This window comes from Mesoplodon mirus (assembly GCF_964341445.2).
Source record: "Mesoplodon mirus genome assembly, chromosome: 17".
Classification (NCBI taxonomy): domain Eukaryota; kingdom Metazoa; phylum Chordata; class Mammalia; order Artiodactyla; family Ziphiidae; genus Mesoplodon; species Mesoplodon mirus.
In genome coordinates, this window is record NC_138993.1 from 67,159,713 (window position 1) to 67,178,971 (window position 19,259).

Sequence of the window (19,259 nt, forward strand, 5' to 3'; positions counted from 1 at the left end):
GGCCAGCCGGGTGGTACCATCATGGCCTTTCCTTGCTCTGTGCTCTGGCTATTGGCTGAGGAGCGGGGAAGACAGAACTAAGCTCTATGACGGAGAAAGGAGGCACAAGAAGGCACGGAGGGCGAGGGGCCCTGCGTGTAGGCCATGCGCGTTCAACGTGGGAGAAAGGAAAGAGCAGCTACAGAGCTAGTCACACAACTGATGTTGGGTATCTGTCTGGTAAACTATTCTAAAGGCAATTTCTCCCCCACCCCATACTATACACAAAAACCAATGCTTGGTCGAGACTAAGATTTAAATGTGAAAATTTAAATAATACAGCTTTTAAAGAAAATACAGGAGAACATCTTCAGAGCCTGGCGGGTAGGTAAAGATTTCTTAAATGAGACACACACAAAAATTCTAATTATAAAGGGGAAAAAAGTGTAACAACAGTAGTTGTAAAAAAAAAATGAATATTCTGAAACTGTTTTGAAGAAGTTGTTGCATTTTTTAAATATGTGCCTGGCCTTCCAAAAGGCTGACTTTAAAGGGTAACTTTCACTTGGATGCAAAATTTCTTGTATATTTGTTTTTTAAAAACAGTTATTTTCTTTCTAGTTACACATCACATTTAATATTTGAAATGTAAAATATTTTAAAGAAAACTTTCAATAAAGGAAAAACAGGACTATATAATGCTGGCTGAAACCCACTACCATGATGAAAATTGAGAACGTTTGACTTAATGGGAAGAATTTCAACTTTCTAACTGAAAAATCAGAATAAGAGCCTGGTGCTTTTGTATTTGGTCATCATTCACACAAAAAAATCTTGTCTGCTTGTGTTTTTCAAAATAGCTATTTTAAAGTAACATGTTGACAGAAGAGTAAAATCCTCCAGTTCCAACGCATTTTAAGGATCCTATGCTGCTCCAAACCTCTGAGCTACAGGTCAGGCTCCTGGTGCTGCTGAAATGGAAGCTCGAGACAAAAGAAACACTATGTGCAGCAGAAGTACCTTCCCCTGGATGCTCAATGCCCACACCCCCTGCCACCAGACAAGTGGGCTTCAGGTCTCCAAAAATGGCATTTTACTTTCAAAAGAGTTTGTCTTCTCTCAATGACCTTAATGAAGCTCACAGTACCCTTCCTAATTTGTTACAGGAAAATTAAGAAGATTTTTGACCAAGATAAGAACTGTGACATTATACTATGGCACAGTTTCATGTGATTGCTTATATCACACAATCAGAGTTGGAACTGTCCTGCCATGGATGTTTACAAGCTTTAAATGGTACTGATAAAGCATTAATGGTTGTGGTCATATCTATTTTAAAATGTGGTGGTCAAACCCTTAATCAGAAGCTTAATCTACCAGAATACCACTATTTCCATTAGAAAACTAAACACACCCCACCTCTAGTTAAAGCCAGGAATGTCACACATACTGTAAATGGAAGAGATGCTTAGGTCACCAACACTACATTCTCTAATTCAAGAGACTGACTAATAAAATTATACAAGTTGCCAGTAAGTTTGCTTGGACAAATGAAATTTAAAAAAAAAATCAAAAGCTATTTCATTTATCTGCTTCTGTCTCCCTTAGTGAAGATGTATGTCTGAGCTTAATATAAATTTTTAAAATACGCCATTCACATTTTAGAACTGTTTCTGAAACACAATAATTAATGAAAATAAATTTCCAAATTAAGACTTTTATTTCTAGTACATTCAGTAAATAATATGTATTTCAAACAAGAGAGAAAATCCCTTTAAATCCTTAAACACTTTGAACCAACTATAATTTTTAAAAAAATAAACCAAATACTGAAACAAGGAAAGTAGAACAGATATCTTCATTTTTTTTTACCTACCATCAGACATGCTTTTTAAGATGTAGAGGAAACACATCAGCAGGCTCTTAATCTCAGACTGGTCAAGTTTGTCGCAGCGAACGACAGAATTTCCCAAGGTGCCACTTTGCTGGTGCTAAAGAAGGAAACAGAGGTGATTCTTCTCCTTCGTTACAGGTAAAACAAAATTAGGTTCACTTTTCTCCTTTGGAAGAGAAAGAGTCTTCGAACTGAGTCAAATCACACAAATTGGAAGGTATAAATGATTTGTCAACGAACTACAAGTACACCATCACCAAATACACACAAGTGTTAATCCATGGAAGCTCTGTCTTGTCTCCTTGGCACACTCTCCCAGGACAAGCCAGAAAGCACAGACCTTTCAAACTGAAAAACCAGTCGTCGTTACTGGCTTAGTGCCGAAATGCCAAGTAAAACTTCATGCAAAAAACTTTGTGTGCTAAGACCAAACAGAAATGATGTTTCAGAAGACAGTGCCAAACCAAGCATATCCTCAGGAAAACGTCAGTGGCTGAAAACAGCAAATTAAGTCCAAGGGGCTGCTATGGACCAGCCACTAAAGCCTGGAGCTGAGTCACTGTTATTCTGTTACATCCTGGGGCAGCCTTGGGGGAAAACCACAGGCAGGTGCCTGATAGGGACAAACAGGGACACCTCAGTGCAGCAGGACCAAAGCCCCTAAACTGATGAGATCACGCCATCATCAGCTTAGCTCAACACTGCAAACTTCAGAAAGCTCAGGGCGCAGGGTGAGGGCAGCTTTGCCACTAGACAGCAGGTTCACACCATGTTCAAAGCATTCACTTAAAAAAAAAAAGAACAAAAATCTCATCTCATTTAAAAAAACACAAGAAATTTAAAAATCTTGAAAGTTATATTTCCAATTGAAATCTGGAAAAATTTTTTGCCAAATACCAAAGCAGAAAGATCAGTAAAAAAAAATCTTTCATTCAAGGTACCGGTGGGCAATGGAAAAGATATATACTAATCAGGTTTAACTAATAACATACACGAGTATTTTTATTATAGGAAGAGACACACTGCAATTAGTGGCAAAGCCGTGGTGCGGGTGCACCTCCCGCCCACCCACTTCATCAGCGCCGCTGGGAGAGCCCAGGTCTCCCTGCAGTGGGAGCAGGGGTGCCGCCTGCGGGGCCTCCTCCGGCAGAGGCAGCAGTGTTAGCAGCGAGAAGTCCATGGTGACCCGGTGTCTCCTGGCTGACTGGCCGCCGCCCTCCTCCTCTCCAGCTCCGCGTATGACACAAGCCGAGTGCCTTCTGAGCAGCTTCTCCCTCTACGCACGAAGGCATGTCAGGGTCAAGGGAAAAGTTCGACAGGTCATGACACCTGCGCGGAGATGCTCGGACGGCTACAGAACCGCAGCTGAGGATCATCACGGCGAGGTCGGCCACATGACCGCGGTAAGGTTACGAACCTGACCCCGAGGAAGGGAGGCTTCCACGTTTCTGAGAACTAGGAATACATCCCTAAGAGAATCACTTGCTTATCGGCACATAAACCTATAACTTAACTTAACCTATACATAACTCACCTATAACTTGAAATAACTTAGGAAAACAGTGGCCGAGGTGAGACTAATCTATCATGGTTCCAGGTCTAAATCCAAGCTTTATCCATTTGCACAAAATTCCAAACTTAGGTATTTCAAGAAAAAAATAGTTAAATATGAGGAGGATGTGTTGTGCTGGGGGCACAGTATGAATAGAGTGATTTCAAATAAAGCCTTATCCCTGCATCGTCTATATGACTGATTAATCTTTTCTGGAGCCAGCTTCGGATCCAACGCCCATTCGCATGGATAACTGTGTTATAATTGGTGTGCCCTGGCACACAGACCGTGGGGATTCTAAGCAAGTGGCATTTTGATTTCCCTACGTGTTCAAACTGCCAGAACCACTGGCTCAAAGTGCTCCACTGTAAACACTGCCCTGATGAAATCCTAGAACAGGAATCAGGGGGTTTCAGGGAATGGGCTCCATCCTTAGATCATACTCTGAGATCATCTACCCCAGGTTAACTGAGCTGTTTAAGGAAAAAAAAAAAAAGTCGTACTTACTGAACACTAGAACATGAAGCATGCTTACTTTGGGCTAAATCCATTAGTTATAAGAAACACTTAAGTTACATTAAAAGAAATTACCTTATCCAGGGAATTGCTCTTCTCACTATGCCTTTCTGGAAGGCTGTTCCCGGAATCTGTGCTTATGAGGGATCCCCTTGAATCAGCACTTCTCACACTACTGATGTTTGGAGTTGAGTTTGTATATGGAGGAGCTAAACGGAAATCAAGCCAAGACCAAAGGTTTGGTGAGACCGAACAAAATAAAAAGAAGTACTGAACTTTAATAAGGGAAACTGCTTTTATGGCACCTATTTGTCCTGCGAGAAAGCTGGCTCAAGAGTTTCATTCGATTCCCTCTCCTTTAAAGAACCAGGCCATTTAGATTGAGATACAATAACCGTTAACCTGAAACGTTCAGACATAACTATCAATTCACTTATGAGAAACCACCTTGGATTGCTCAGACTAAAGGAGAACATGCTGGTTCAGACTGGGGTAGAATAAAGACTTCAAAAAATTAAAAAGATAAATCCACCTACAACTATCAAATTAAGAAAACTAAACCATGCAATAAACCCGCAGTACTCAAACGGCGGGCTGAGGTACCCCAGAAAACTCTGAGGGGTGTCATGGGACATTTTAAAATTTCAAGGAAAACTCAGTGATACTTGACATCTGCCGGAAACTGTAGTTTCAACCTCCGACTGTGCTACATTCCTTTCCGTGATGTCATATCTCTACAAAGTGGGGTATTTGGTGGTCGCTATGATAAAAAGCAAGTACTGGGTGAAAATCAGTGTGGAACAGGAAATGAGAATGTCGGTGAGCGATCTGATTCCAAATGTGACAAGCCGTGTAGCGCCCAACAGGCACACACAACCCATTAGTAAGAATCGTTAGTAAAAATAAAAATTTTTTTCTTTATGTATGTGTATAGTTTTCAAATGCCTACTAAGTTGTTAGGTTATAAGTACTTATTATTTGGCCCTAAGTACCTAATAAACAGAACCATTAGGTGTTTCTTTTGGCCTGGGGACTCCATGAAAAATTACTTTGATTAATAAGGGTGCTGTGAATTGAGAATGTTTGGGGATCTCTGCAATAAACAGTTACAAGCAGAAAGGAAATCTAACTTGGAAATAAAATTTGTGACATCTGTTGAAAAAAATAGCATTTTAAGGGAGAAGTCAGCCCCTACCTCAATACTGTGGAATTTCTAAAAGTAATAGATGACTTCCTGCTTAGATAAGATTTAAATAAATCACATAATTAAAAATGACTCTTAGACTTGCACATTCTGGCTTGAACCAAAAGGCATGTCTCCGGCTGCAAGGCTGGGCTGGCAGTGCACACTGCGGAAGACTTTTGGCGCCACGCTGCAGCAAGCTGTAAGCACAGCCTCCCATCCCCAAGCTGTCTTCACCTGAGATGCCTTTCCTTGGCACCTCAGAACAGGCAGGCCCTTTCTGGGTTTCAGCCTGCAAATTAGCTGCCATGGGCTGATACACCTCGAAGTTGATCCCCTCCCCGCCCCTAACACTCAGGTTTATCCACCACCATCTCTGAAACCAATTCAGTGTATTAAGTATATCAAGCAAAGAAGGGCAAGGGAACCTGAAAATTTAAGTGCAGGCAGGAACACGTAAACCATTGGCCAGGGGCTGCGCCTACCCAGAATAGGAACTGTGTGATTGACTGCCACAGGGTGCAGGTAAAAACACTATGAAAAAGCCAGGGGCCTTTTTCTACACTCAGAGAGAAAAGAAACATGCACTGCGACCAAACTATAACTATCGTCTTCCTAATATAACCAGACTTCATACTTAGTGTAGAACACAGAACTCAGGAGAAAAAGGCTCTCAGTAAAGTAAAATTAGACATTAAATTCTCAAAGTTTTAGGCTCAGTTCCAGAACAAGAGTCCTAATCTAAGGCAAACAGATGTAAAGGCAATAAATCAAAATCAACATGCTTAGTAGAACTATGTTCCTGGTGTGTGTGTGTGTGTGTCTCTCTGTGTGTGTGTGTGTGTCTGTGTGTCTGTGTATTTAATATCCTGGCCCAGTGCATAACTTTAAAAAGAAATTTAGTTCAACTCTCTCCCCTTTGTACAGACAGCAAAATGCAATACACTGAGTAGGTAGGTAAAGGAACCCTAAGGTAAAGGAGCCTAAGAATGCATGCCTTGAGAATGTAATCTTTTTTTTAAAATTAATTAATTTATTTTTGGCTGTGTTGGGTCTTCGCTGCTGTGCGCAGGCCCCCTCCAGCTGTGGCGAGCAGGCGCCACTCCTTGCCGCAGTGTGCATGCCTCTCACTGCGGTGGCCTCTCCTGCCGCGGAGCATGGGCTCCAGGCGCGCGGGCCTTAGTAGCTGCAGCACACGGGCTCAGCAGTTGTGGCTCACGGGCTCTAGAGCGCAGGCTCAGTAGTTGTGGCTCACGGGCTTAGTTGCTCTGTGGCATGTGGGATCTTCCCGGACCAGGGCTCGAACCCATGTCCCCTGCATTGGCAGGCGGACTCCCAACCGCTGTGCCACCAGGGAAGCCCCTAAAATGAATGTAATCTTAGAGTAGTTTTTATTCAGGCAATGAATCGGTTTCAGAAATTTTCATTGCACCATGTTCCAAAGACATTAAAAAAACTGCCGAGGGTACATTCTCAGTAAGTGTGGAAACAGAATTTCCTTAAGAGGCGTAAGGAGAAAGTCAGCTCTTGAAGGATAAGCACTGGGACTAAAACTCACTGGAAATTCCTTGATGAATAAAAGAAGAATTGCTAAAGCTACCAGAAAACAACTAGTAAACCCAGTTCAAAGGTGGGGGCTTTCCTGGAAGGCATTCCTAAAAGGAAACAAGGATTAAAGTGTTTAAAGATGGGGGCAACATAGATAAAAGCCTGAGTATAAATTAAGTCTATTGTGGTGAATTCCCATGAAAAGTGGATCCAGATCTTGAAATTCAAGAAAGAATGAAATGGGACAAAATTAGCCTTGAGAACTTTCTGTAACTTCACCATGAACACAGAGCAATCGAAGGCCATTTATGTCACTGAAGTTGTGCTAAAGACCCCCCTCGGCTCATCTCTCTGTTCTCAAGGCATCCCAAACCCTAACAAGGTGAACGTGGAATTGGAGAATCAAGTCGGAGTCAAAACATCACCTCATTCTAGTTTCATCATTTCCACAGAGCCTTGAATCCTACAGAATACTGGTCAGAGAGGACAGAGGGTTAAGATTTAGGCTACGAAGAGTCTATCACAAAGCATGAATAACACTGAAGACCTGTGCTCTATGTTATAATGGCGGTCAAATAATAACACTGTTTACCTTGCCCAGCACTGCACACATTCAACTAGCTCTTCATCCCTCACCGCGACTCTATTTTTGAGATGTGGACACAGGGTAAAGAGGAGAGACACCCTGCCCATGGCAATTGTAAATGGTGGAGTCTGGATCCAAAGCCACATCTGTCCGACTTTAAAAACAGTGCTGGGAACCGCTGCAGACAAAGCCCCTGAAAGGACCCCTTCCCCACTCCTGGAGAGCGGCTGGGCTTGTGGACAGAGTGAGGCAAAGGAGACGGAGCAAGGGCCCCGTGAGAAAGGCAATGGCGATACCACGAGCCAGGCTCCGCATTTTGTATGAATTAACTCACTTCATCTTTACAACGCCAAATGAGGTAGTAAGTGTGACTACGAAAAACACACAGAAACAGAAGTAAGATTAAAGACTGGTATGGGCGTTATGGGATAAATCTGAGCATTGGTATGCGGATTCCAATTTTACAGTCTGGCCGGTTTCATCACCTACGTGAAATACCATGTTAGCAACTAGAACAACCCAAAAGCTAAGGACATAAACTCAGAATGAACCACAGTCCTGCAGATTAATTAGGTAAAAGGACTGCCCTTTATTCTGCCCTATGAGTTAGTTCCATTATTGGGTGGTCTAAGCAGTAGCCACAGCAGGATGCTTCATTTATTCAAACTGTGGTGTAAAAGAGAGGAAGAAATATAAAGACAGCATAAGCCTGTGAGTGTCTGTGAAGATATATATATATATTTTTTGTACCATTATCTTTATGAAGGAGCTGGCACATGTGCTCAGAGTATTAATAAATACATTTCTCAGGCATTTTCTTATGGAAAAACTACTCAGTTTGAATCTTGATTTATGCCATCTGTTTTCCTCCCCATGGGGGCTGCTCTAACATTATTTCAGATAGAAAAAATATTGTAGGGAAGAAGATTTTAGAAAACTGATTTCAGGACTGCATTCTAGCCATAAACCAGTATCTCCATCAGCAATTAGTCTGTCACATCTCATCTAAATTGTTAACACTACAAATAAATCCTACCCACCACACACACACTTGCAAAGATATTCTTTTCCTAAAAGCTTAAACAATCCAGTTTGAAGATTTAAAATGAAAAATTAACACGCATTAAACAAAAAGCAAACAGGAAAAATATGTGGTTAAGTGTACTACATGTGTTATTCCTGAAATCTGAGATCTTTATTTCAGTGTAGAGTTAAGGGGTTTCATAGCTGAGGAACAAAATCAGGAAAAGAATATCTGAAGTAGAAACTCAAGACTTCAAAGTTCTGATCTGAAAGCTAACAAATGATCGGATTAAAGACGCTTTCCGAATTAGACTGCAGAGAAGCAGGTCAGAGCCCGAGCATTTACCAATGCCAGAGATGGCACCAAAGAGGTCCTTGTGCAGACTGGCATCCAGCGTGCTCCCAGACTTCTGCGGTGTCACCATCGGGTTCACGGCTGGCAAAGTAAGGGACTCCTCCTTCACAGTCTGTCAAGGAGGAGAGAGACAAGAAACAATTGAAGGTGACTTTAAAGGATTCACCAACAGTTCTTGGCAGTGTGAGGGCGAGCGTAAGAACAGGACGCAACAGCCTGGCATGATAAACGTGCCTGAGTGGGAGGAGGACAGCAGGGGGTGGAGGTGGGGTGTGTGGGTCAGAGAAGCGGCAGGAGGAGGGAGCATGGGGCACTTCAGGTCTGGGGCGGGTGGAGAAACCTCGGCCCATGAAGTCCTGTATTTCCCCAGGAGGTCTAGCACCCTTCCCTTTCCAGAGCTCTGATGCCCAACATTTCTGTAGATTATTTCAGTATGTTTCTTCCTTCAAAAGAAGCCTCACGTGCCCTTTCTAACTGGAATGTTGTTTTTTTTCCTCTCACATCAGAAATCTTCCCAAATGAGCAAGTGACCTCACAATAGCAGCAGTGAAAATCTCTGCAAGGTGGGTGCTTCATGTGAATTCTCAAATCAGTGGAAAAATTATGTTCATTATGAAGTTATGTCATAAAAGGGATTTTACTTTCATGAAAGCCAAAGCAAAAGCTGGTGTTCATTTTTCTCAGGATTGAAGCGGTACAGATAGGTAGCATTACACCCTGAATTACTTATTCCGATTAGAAAAGCAGACAAATTTAGAGAATATACATGTGAAATACAATGTTGTAGAGGGTGAGATTAGTGTGGTGCATTCCATGTAAGGACAGTGAACATTCACACTCTTTGGAACTACAAAAACTAGTCTATAAATACAGTTCATCTCAATGCACCATCATGTAGGAGATGTAGAGAAAACAGGACGAAGCACCACCGTTGGGGGAAAAGGGACACAAGGGAGCTCCCCCGGTGTATGCTGTAATGACAAAGTGGCAAGATGAACAATGGAGCCGGTTCACGGGTCCAGAATAAACAGGAAAGGGGCACTGCTGAACTGCTAACACCTGTCCAAACTAACGGCAGATTGTCTCCAACCAAAACGCTTTGAGATCATTTCTGGCATCATCCTTCAGTCAACTTAATTTCCAGTGTATCTTTAAATGACTGCATAAAGCTAAAGTAAATTAAGGTGGTCAGTTTGGGGAGGTGGGATCATTCACCCTGGCCCCCTGACATTTAGTCTGATTATCTTTCTAATTTTACAGACACAGAGAAACTTCAGCCCAAAGAGGTGGCTTTTCCAAGACCGTGTAGTATGTTACATCAGAACCGGGGCTAGCACTGAGCTCTTATAGCACAGAGGTTAGAACTATGCTTTTTTTTTTTTTAAAATAAACTCCTTCCTCTATAACTTTTTGTTGGATATACAAAGAAGATCCTGAAATCTTAAAAGAAAATGAGCCATCAGGAAAGCATGGCTTTTTATAATGATTTTTTTTTTTTTTTCTTTTCGGTACATGGGCCTCTCATTGTTGTGGCCTCTCCCGCTGCGGAGCACAGGCTCTGGATGTGCGGGCTCAGCGGCCATGGCTCACGGGCCCAGCCGCTCCGCGGCATGTGGGATCTTCCCAGACCGGGGCACGAACCCGTGTCCCCTGCATAGGCAGGCAGACTCTCAACCACTGCGCCACCAGGGAAGCCCTATAATGATTTTTAACAAGAGTTGAGGGTTTACTGATTGACCCCGTCTTAGCCAGAAATGCAACTTACCAAGACTACTGTAGATTATTATGGTTTTAGGGGCAAAAAAAGAGGAGACGTGTAGAGTTGAATAGTGTCCCTCCAATTGCGTATCCACCCTGAACCTCAGAATGTGACCTTATTTGGAAAGAGGGTCTTTGCAGATGTAATTAAGATGTAAGATAAGACGATGTCATCCTGGATTAGGGTGGGCCCTAAATCCAAGCACTGGTGTCCTTATAGGGACAGGACAGGACACCAGAGACACAGACACACACCAGGGAGAACACCATGTGAAGACAGAGGCAGAGATTGGAGTGATACAGCTATAAGCTAAAAAAAAGCAAGGATTTCGGGCAACCACCAGAAGCTAGGAGAAAGGCATAGAACCAACTCTTCACCCAGAGCCTCCAGAAGGAACCAACCCTGCTGACATCTTGATTTTGGACTTCTGGCTTTCTGACTGTGAGAGAATACATTTCTGTTGTTTTTGGCCACCCAGTTTGTGGTATTTTGTTAGGGCAGCCACAGGAAGCAAACACAGGCTGTGTCTATGTGAATGTGCTTACGTACACTGCCAGGGTTCACGGGGAAGGGAGACACATCTCTCACATTGATCCGCTGGACATTCTCAATCAGAAGACCGAACAGAGGCAGGTAGAGAGTGGCTATCCTTGCTTGGTGGCTCTGAAACAAAGGCGCAAAGCGTGAGTTTATCCCGGACTCGGAATTTAAGGATGGGCTGAGCTAGCACTTGGCCGTCTCCTGTATTTGGATCCATCCTATAAAGACTGCTGTTAGATTTTATCGTATAAACAGAGAAAGTCTTAGTGCTGTTACCACTAATTGTCTAATGGCTTATTTCTTTATATTACTCAAAATGAAGGACATTTATCCATCGTATTTCCTTCCATTAGGGAACACTCACCCTGGACGCGTATCTGTCATCAAAAGAATGCTTTATCAGCAGGTTCTTAAGCACCCCGATGGCGATCAGCCGGACCTCCCTGAACTCCTGGAGGGCCGTCCCCACCTCCCTCAGCAACAGTCCCACCAAGAAGTGGTTTCTGCAGAACTCATCTGTTAACGCGTAGTCAAGCTGGAGATCTGAAATGAGGATAGAAACCACTTTAGTTCGAAAGGATGTAACACTCTTTGAATAAAATAAAAACCAAGCCCATCCTTTGCTTTCAGCCTCCCCTGTGTGTGTCATCAGGTGGTCACATCTGGCTTCCAAGGGGAAAGGGCTGATAACCTAAAATACTGCTCTGTACTCCAAAGTGAAAACGAAATTTAAATACAAATAAATGCACTGGATGTTGATTTTAAAAGGTATTATTCCATCCTACATAATTATTAAGTTAGTGAATCGTTTTAGTATCAATTTTTAGAATATAGAACAGCATGTTATATTACAAATGTAATTTTGTTATTGGTATGAAATTTAAAAATAAAATTGTAGCAACTGACAACATTCTAGGGGAGTAATTTGTGCATAACAGACACGTAATTAAAGAATAAATATAGGTGGTCTATTAAAGTGTACTTCACTACATGAGTTCATTTATCGATTTCCTGGTCATTAATGCCCATTAAAACCCAATGTGTTTAAAATGAACGAGTTACCATATTACCTATTATTTTGCTATCACTGAAGATCTTATTTGACTTAGAATTTTCTAAAATATACTCTTAAAACTTCTTTACCTCAGAAAGCCAATAGAAAACGGATATAAATTAGAACTAAAATGGACAAAGCACCAAATCAAACTAGTAAGTCATCAGCAAGCTAAGTGACAAGACTGAAAGCTCTTCAGGAAAAGAGATAATAAGCAAACGTGAAACCTACTGAGGGAGGGTAAATAAAAGCAGCTAAACATCACACTCTAAAGCTGAAATAAACCTATCCAGAAAGCTGTGGCTCGGATTTAAATTCTTATACTGAATCCATTGTTAAGAGGAAAATCTATAGGCCTCTCCTTTAACTTTAATGCCATGTTAGTTGCTTCTAAACCTATTCAAAGTCTGACCCAAGTCCTATGAACTCTTTAGCAGAAGGAGGGGAAAGAGTGTTCATCTTTCCAGAATACTCACGTCCACTGTTTATGATTTTTAAGTCCAGTTTACTGAAAAGACAGTTCACAGCTTGAATTCACATGATCCCCTTAGAAGGAAAACTATTTATGGGTTTAACTGTACACGTGTGTGTGTGTACGTGTGCGTGTGCAGAGGGGAGAGTGGAGGAGCAGGTGAGAAGGTAAGAGGAAGGAGGATGCTAAAAAAACCCGAAACTTTATTCCTATCAGTGCAGTTATGGAAATTATCTGTAGCTGACCCACGTCACCTGCCTAGGGCAGCCCTTCTAGCCGCCAATACCCTGACAGTCTACTGAGAGCCTGTGCGAGTCTGTGGGGTACCTGAAGGGTCTCCTCCTCACTCCTCATTTGGTTCTACAGCATAGACAGCTGGGCCAGTGGGGAAGATGGACATTAGCACGCGTTCACTGCCCAACCGCTGGGCAGAAAGAGCTATCCTCAGCACCCTGAGAGGTGAGAGGAAAACAGTCACGGTCTCCAAGGACAGGTGGGCTAGGAACTGAAGGTGGGGTGAAGGAGGGTCTGGGGTGCAGGGTAGGGAGCAATTCACTCCAGGTGGGGCGCTGGGAGAGACGAGGGGGAGACCTGGCTGGGCCCACATGGGAGGTGCTGAGTGACTGGCCAGGAGGAAGACGAGGATCCCCAGGGAGGTGCTGTGTGAGGCTGAGAAGTGCGGGGAGGGCCGGCCATGTGTGCGGAGCTGGGTCCAGCAGGTGTGCCCGGCATGTGGGGAACAGTGTGGGGTGGGACAGGCGGGCGGGCTGGGGCTGGATGGGGGATGCTGAAGAGCCCAGGCGCTCAACCCCTCACCATCTTCAATTATCACCCCAAAGTTGCCTTCTCAGTGAGGCTTTGCCTGGCCACCTGATCTCAATGCCAGCCCATTGCCTATCCCCTTCCCTTGCTTTATTTCTCTCTCCTTCGCACTTATCACTCTCTCATGTTCTACGTATTTCACACAGGTAAGACAGCAGGGGATTTCATCCTTGTTGTCCACAACTCTATCCCAAGGCTAGGTATAGCTGGTGCTGAGCAAATATTTGCTGAATGCAGGACCGCCAACTTCAGACCACAGTCCCCCTTCTTGCTCTTTAGAAGGTAAGGTATTTTATGTCTCTGAATGAATTCCTTTGTGAGTTTCTCTCTCAATTTCAGAGTCAGTTGATTTAGGTGTCATTAATAGTTTGGTGGCATCCTTCTACTTTTTCTCTCCTTTAGCATAAATAATCCTGAGCACATACAAGGTGCTAGATATTACTTGACAGACCCAAGAGACTAATTTGATTCATCTGACTTACTCAGTGAAGACAAAGAAATCTCTATGAGCTTAATTCTCTTCAAACTCAAAAAGGATACAGAACAGTTAATAAAGACTCAGCATGCAAACATAAAAAGCATGTGAAAAGCCACGTTGCTTGTGACATAGGTTACGGCTACTGCTATAAACAAGGACTATGAAAATGGTGGAATAATACATTTTTGAAATGAAGCAGAGCTTTTTGTTTGTTTGTTTTACTTAAAGAAACGTCCTAGAGGACCTAGTGACCCCAGGTGCAAAAAAACCAGATGCCTGCTGGGGACGCTATGGCAATGTCTTAGCTACAGTGAGAACAAATTCACTGGTTTATCATCAATTTTAAAACCGATCCAAGTATATGGCAAATGCCTACATGAATAGCATACGTAAGCATTTCAGCAATCACTTGCATTCTTTTTCTTTTAAAGGAGTAAGATGCAAGAAAGCAAGCGTCACACCCCACACCTACCTACAGGAGTGTCATGTGACTCCACAGCTGGTGAAAGAAAAGCTAATTCATAAGAAAAAAGAAAAGTGAAACAAATAAAAATAAACTACAGTAAATAAAATGGATTACTATTGTTTAAGCAATGGAATTTTTCAATGAAAGAGTCACACTGGCATGATCTGTAGTCTGGTAAATTTGCTAAAAAAAAGTAAGTTCCTACATAGCATTTTATCAATTTTTTTAAAAATGGAAATTTAACAAGAAAAAAAATCAATTCATCAGTGAAAAATATCAGATAATTTGAATGTCATGTGTGAACTAATTCTCTTTTCTTATTAAAAATGAATGGCTCTCTTTCTGAAAAGACTAGGATTAATACATTTAAAGATAGATTACCTTGATATCTTTGAATCCTGCCTTTTCCAAATGGCATTGGTAAATTCAATGGAATATAATGTTCATGATTGCACACCACGCGGAGAAATTCAAATTTGTATTCAAAGAGGGTCTGCAGGAAAAAAATGGTTAGTCGTAAGTTAAATACCCCAGTGGATACTTTATACAGCCTCCTGAAAAACCTATTAGGAATCACACACTCGTCTTTAGCTTCTTCCCTGTCTTAGAGGTGCACGCTCTAGGCTATTTTACAGATTTCAGGATGTCTGCAGGGATTTGTTTGAAAATTGGGAACACATTTCATTAAACAATGTCCTCCACTGACTTTTAGGGAATTTATAATTTATGCTCCTCTTACTTCAATAAAGGATTTCAGGCAGCTTATAATTATAGACACAGATTCAGTGCAATACAAAAATGAGTAAGGCAGAGCTTTAAAATAGACACGCAAGGGAAGAGACAGATAATTCTAGCAGAGAATGGGTACATGGTTACTTCTGTTACCTTGTTAAATAAACTATGATTTGCAACACATATACTTTTAGTTTTGCAGCTGAGAAGTTATTTAAGGTATTTATGAGAAAAATCAACAGGCATTTATGTTGCATGTGGAATAACTGTGTCCCTAATATCTCACACATTAACGCAAGTACTAGTTAGTACTAGTTAGTATCTCCAAGAGAGGAGAATGAATAGTGCCTCTGGGACTGAATGAAAATTCTGATGCGAACCAAGAGAAGCAGGTGGGTATCCAGATGTCACTCAGAGAGACAAAAAGAACAGTGTGTAACACACACACACACACACACATGCACGCGCGCGCACGCACGCACGCACAGGCTACCTTAGGATCTCCAGGAGCAAAGCAGCTGATGTAATTGTTGATCTGTTTAAAGACAAAGCCCCTATCCATGAAGGTGAAACATCTCTGTGGAGGAAACAACCCACAAAGGTTAAGTATTTAGGCTTTTTTTGCAAGTTGGCTTCAAATCTGCATTTATTGTGAATAAGTTTATCCTTCGGCATAAAAACCTGCCATCAAAGTTCACTGAGCATCTATATGTACGAGTCACTTTGCTAGAAAAAACACACTAGGCACTTGGCGGACACCCTCTCCCCCGGAGGCCCCCACCTTGATGAATACAGCCAGGCTATGATTCGCATTCTTAGATGCCTCCGGGTTATCTCGAAACTTCTGAGTGATGTGTGGCATCAGCATATTCACAACAGTTTCCACTGCATGATGATAGGATGCAGGAAATCTCTGGTTTCGCAATAACTAAAAAGGATTTAGAGCAAACATTTATTATTTTTTAAGTTGCAACCTTTGAGGGGGAAAAAAACCAACTCATCCCTGAGTTCATTTCAAAAACCCAGGGCTCTCATCTTATTTATCTGAAATTAGATAAGATAAATTATTCTTTCTTCTCTCCAAGTACTGTATAAGTATTCTAATACTTCAAATAAATGCTGTGGATCAGGTCTGAGATGTTAGACTTCAGTATGATAAAGACCACTGTGGAGGTATTTATAAAAATGTGGAGATGCACCTTTACTTCCAGAGATTCTGATCAGACCTGCATTTTTACTGCATTTTACTTTGATTCTAATGCCTGTATCTTTCAGAGATTTCTTTAGAAAACACTGGCTTAGGTTTAAGCCTCAAGTATTCAAACTGAACACACACAGAATGGTGACTGTATGTCACTAGTTGAAACTGCTTAGAAGTCCTCTTTAAATTGACTTTACATAATAATTTTTCCCCATCAGGAATGCTTACCTAAGAAATTACACACCGATCACTTAGCAGTTAGCTACCACTTACCATGTATCTTCTACACACCAGGCGCTGCACTAGATATTTTTATGTACTTTTTCATTAAATTCTTAAACACCCTCATACTATAGAGGGTCAGAGAGACTAGGTAAATGTGCCTTCAGTCACACAGCTAACAATAACAAAGATTCAAAGCCAGATCTACAATGAGTTTAAAGCCTATGCTCTTTCTGTTCTGTGATGCCGCGCTGCCCCCTCTCTGGCCCCAGTGCATGGAACCATTTACTGAAGGCCTGGAATGTGAAGGGGGCTGAACTGGATGCTCCAGGACACTTATCCGTGCATGCACGTGATTCTAACAGCCACAACAGGGGGGTGTTTTCATCCCCACATTACAGATGAGATGAAACTGAAGCTTGGAAAGATTCAATAAAGAATACTAACTGACCTTTAATATCTTTCCTTTCCTTCTCCCTTTTAGTGGCAGAACTCCTGGGTTTTACAGGGCACATGGCTGCCCAGCTAGAGACTGCATTTCCCAGCATAACCTGTGGCAAGATAATGGCCATGTGACTAGTTCTGGCCAATGGGCTGTAAGAGGAAGTGACGCTTGCCTTTCCCATAAAAGGCACTGCTTGCCTACCAAGTCCTCCTCTTTGCCACTGCCTGGAATGTGGAGTGGTGGTGAGCCAGCTTCTCAACTATGCAGACGAGGGTGACACCTGGGCTGGATAGTTGGATAGGAGCTTGAGTCCCTGAATGACCTTGGGGGACAAGATGCCCACTGTCTGAGCTGCCTACTGGCTCATAATTTTCCAAAAGAGAGAAATGAACCTTCTGTCTTATTTTAGCCACTATTATTTTGGCCTATTTTGGAGCAGCCAAACCAGTATCCTAATATCAAACAAATAGTATTTTGTAAAACTAGAACTGGAGCCTAGGTATTTATGCTATGAAAGCATGCTTTATTTTATGCATTAAATACCAGAACCTACTATGAAATTTTGAAATGCCAGCTTTACAATAATCTCAGTTCTCAAACCAATAACAAGACAATCTTTGTAAATGTACATAAACTCAAGAATCCAGTGAGGGAAGGATCAAGTCATAAGAATTGGAAGTTTACCTACTTTCAAAAACAGAACAGTAAAATGTGAAATTCCAAAAGGATTTTGTTCCATATGTGCAAACCAGTAACTCTATAACCTGAGGTGTCAGCCTCAGATGATCAGCTTCCAGGAACCCAGGCAAAGCCAACTCTAACCACCAGGCATGACTGCCAGCTACCTAAGCTGGCCATTCCTAAAGAAGAGGTCTCCCAAGAAAAGCCTACAGAATGGGGCTGAGTCAACAGCTGCTTAAACCATGAAAAGTGGGTGGGGAACTCTATAATGGACGCATGGGGTGGACCGAATGGAGCCTAATAGTCAATATTATTATAACTAAAAGTGGGACAACCAGACTCCTATGCCTTCTGACGTGTTACAGTAGCACCAGCTAAGGTGTATCCTTGCCACAAAGAAAATCAAACCTGAATGGAATTAAGCCTCTAGATACCACTACACAAGTGTACAGGATACAGAGGGTACAGAGAATCATGTTACATATCACTGCAAGGTTACAACTGGCCAAATCTAGAATATGGGAAATTCTACAGGACAAATGGTCTACTTTCTTCAACAAATACACTGCATTAAAGAAACAAACAAACGGAGAGGAAACAGTGTGAGGATCCAAGAAACTTCAGAGACACATCAACCCAATGCAATGTGTGGACTATGTTTAGATCCTGATTCAGACCAACTGTAAAATGACATTTTTAAGACACCTGGGGGAAACGGAATACAGATGGGGTGTTGGATGATAATAAAGAAATATTTCTAACTTTATTGAGTGTCATATGGTGCAATGGTTATTCTTTTTTAAGGCTTTATCCATTGGATAATATACACTAAAGTTTTATAGATAAAATGATAAAATATTGGGGAACTGCTTTAAAAATACTCTAGGAAAAAAGAAGTATTAGGGTGGATACCTCAAGCAAGAATGGCAGAGTGTTGATAACTGTTGAAGCTGGGTGGGTGAGAGGCACATGAGATTCATTAAACTATTCCCTTTCTTTTTCTTTTTAAAAATTTCTATAATATTTTTTTTTTAATGGTGAGATAAAGCTCTCCCTGCAGTGACAAACAGCTATTGTCAAGAGTCCTCATTTGGGGCCTCCCCTGGTGGCGCAGTGGTTGAGAGTCCGCCTGCCGATGCAGGGGACATGGGTTCGTGCCCCGGTCCAGGAAGATCCCACATGCCACAGAGTGGCTGGGCCCATGAGCCATGGCCGCTGAGCCTGCGCATCCAGAGCCTGTGCTCCGCAACGGGAGAGGCCACAACAGTGAGAGGCCCGCGTACCAAAAAAAAAAAAAAAGAAAAGAGTCCTCATTTGGCAACAAAGCAATGAGGTAAGACACACATCGAAGGATAATAAAGACTGAGGTAATGAGAAGATTTTATGGAGATTATTATAAACTGAGATGGAAGAACATGATCTAGGCTAATGAGCTGATATCTAGGGGACTGAGTGTATAAGCGCTGCCTCAGGAGAGGACAGACACTAAGACAGCAGGAGACTTCTCAGCCAAACGAAACCTACCTCCTGACCATGTCCTGCAGCCGGATCTCCCCTTGGTAATGCTGCAGCGTCGGCAGTGGCCCGGCCGCCACCATCTATGCCTCCAACAAGTGCTGCCGGTGCTCGGTCTGCCTGCCTGCCCAGCACCTGCCCACACCTGATCTGCCTCCTCCAGCCCGCCTGCTGTGCCCCATGCCCCCCACCCTGCTGTCAGCCCGACACCTTCATGCCCTCCTGCTGGCTGCTCA

General features: G+C 42.4%; 1 protein-coding gene across 7 annotated transcripts in view; it reads right to left on the reverse strand.

The window, feature by feature from the left end:
- DOCK9 (dedicator of cytokinesis 9) overlaps positions 1-19,259 on the reverse strand; it is a 288,455-nt gene that overhangs the window by 59,075 nt on the left and 210,121 nt on the right. For all 7 annotated transcript variants that reach the window (XM_082602533.1, XM_082602537.1, XM_082602535.1 and 4 more), the window contains exons 28-35: positions 15,741-15,887; positions 15,453-15,536; positions 14,609-14,720; positions 11,300-11,478; positions 10,945-11,058; positions 8,628-8,748; positions 4,017-4,150; positions 1,856-1,970 (exon numbers count right to left, since the gene is read on the reverse strand). In XM_082602533.1, coding sequence (XP_082458659.1) covers positions 1,856-1,970; positions 4,017-4,150; positions 8,628-8,748; positions 10,945-11,058; positions 11,300-11,478; positions 14,609-14,720; positions 15,453-15,536; positions 15,741-15,887 — 1,006 coding nt within the window. The remainder of the gene's footprint in view (positions 1-1,855; positions 1,971-4,016; positions 4,151-8,627; positions 8,749-10,944; positions 11,059-11,299; positions 11,479-14,608; positions 14,721-15,452; positions 15,537-15,740; positions 15,888-19,259) is intronic.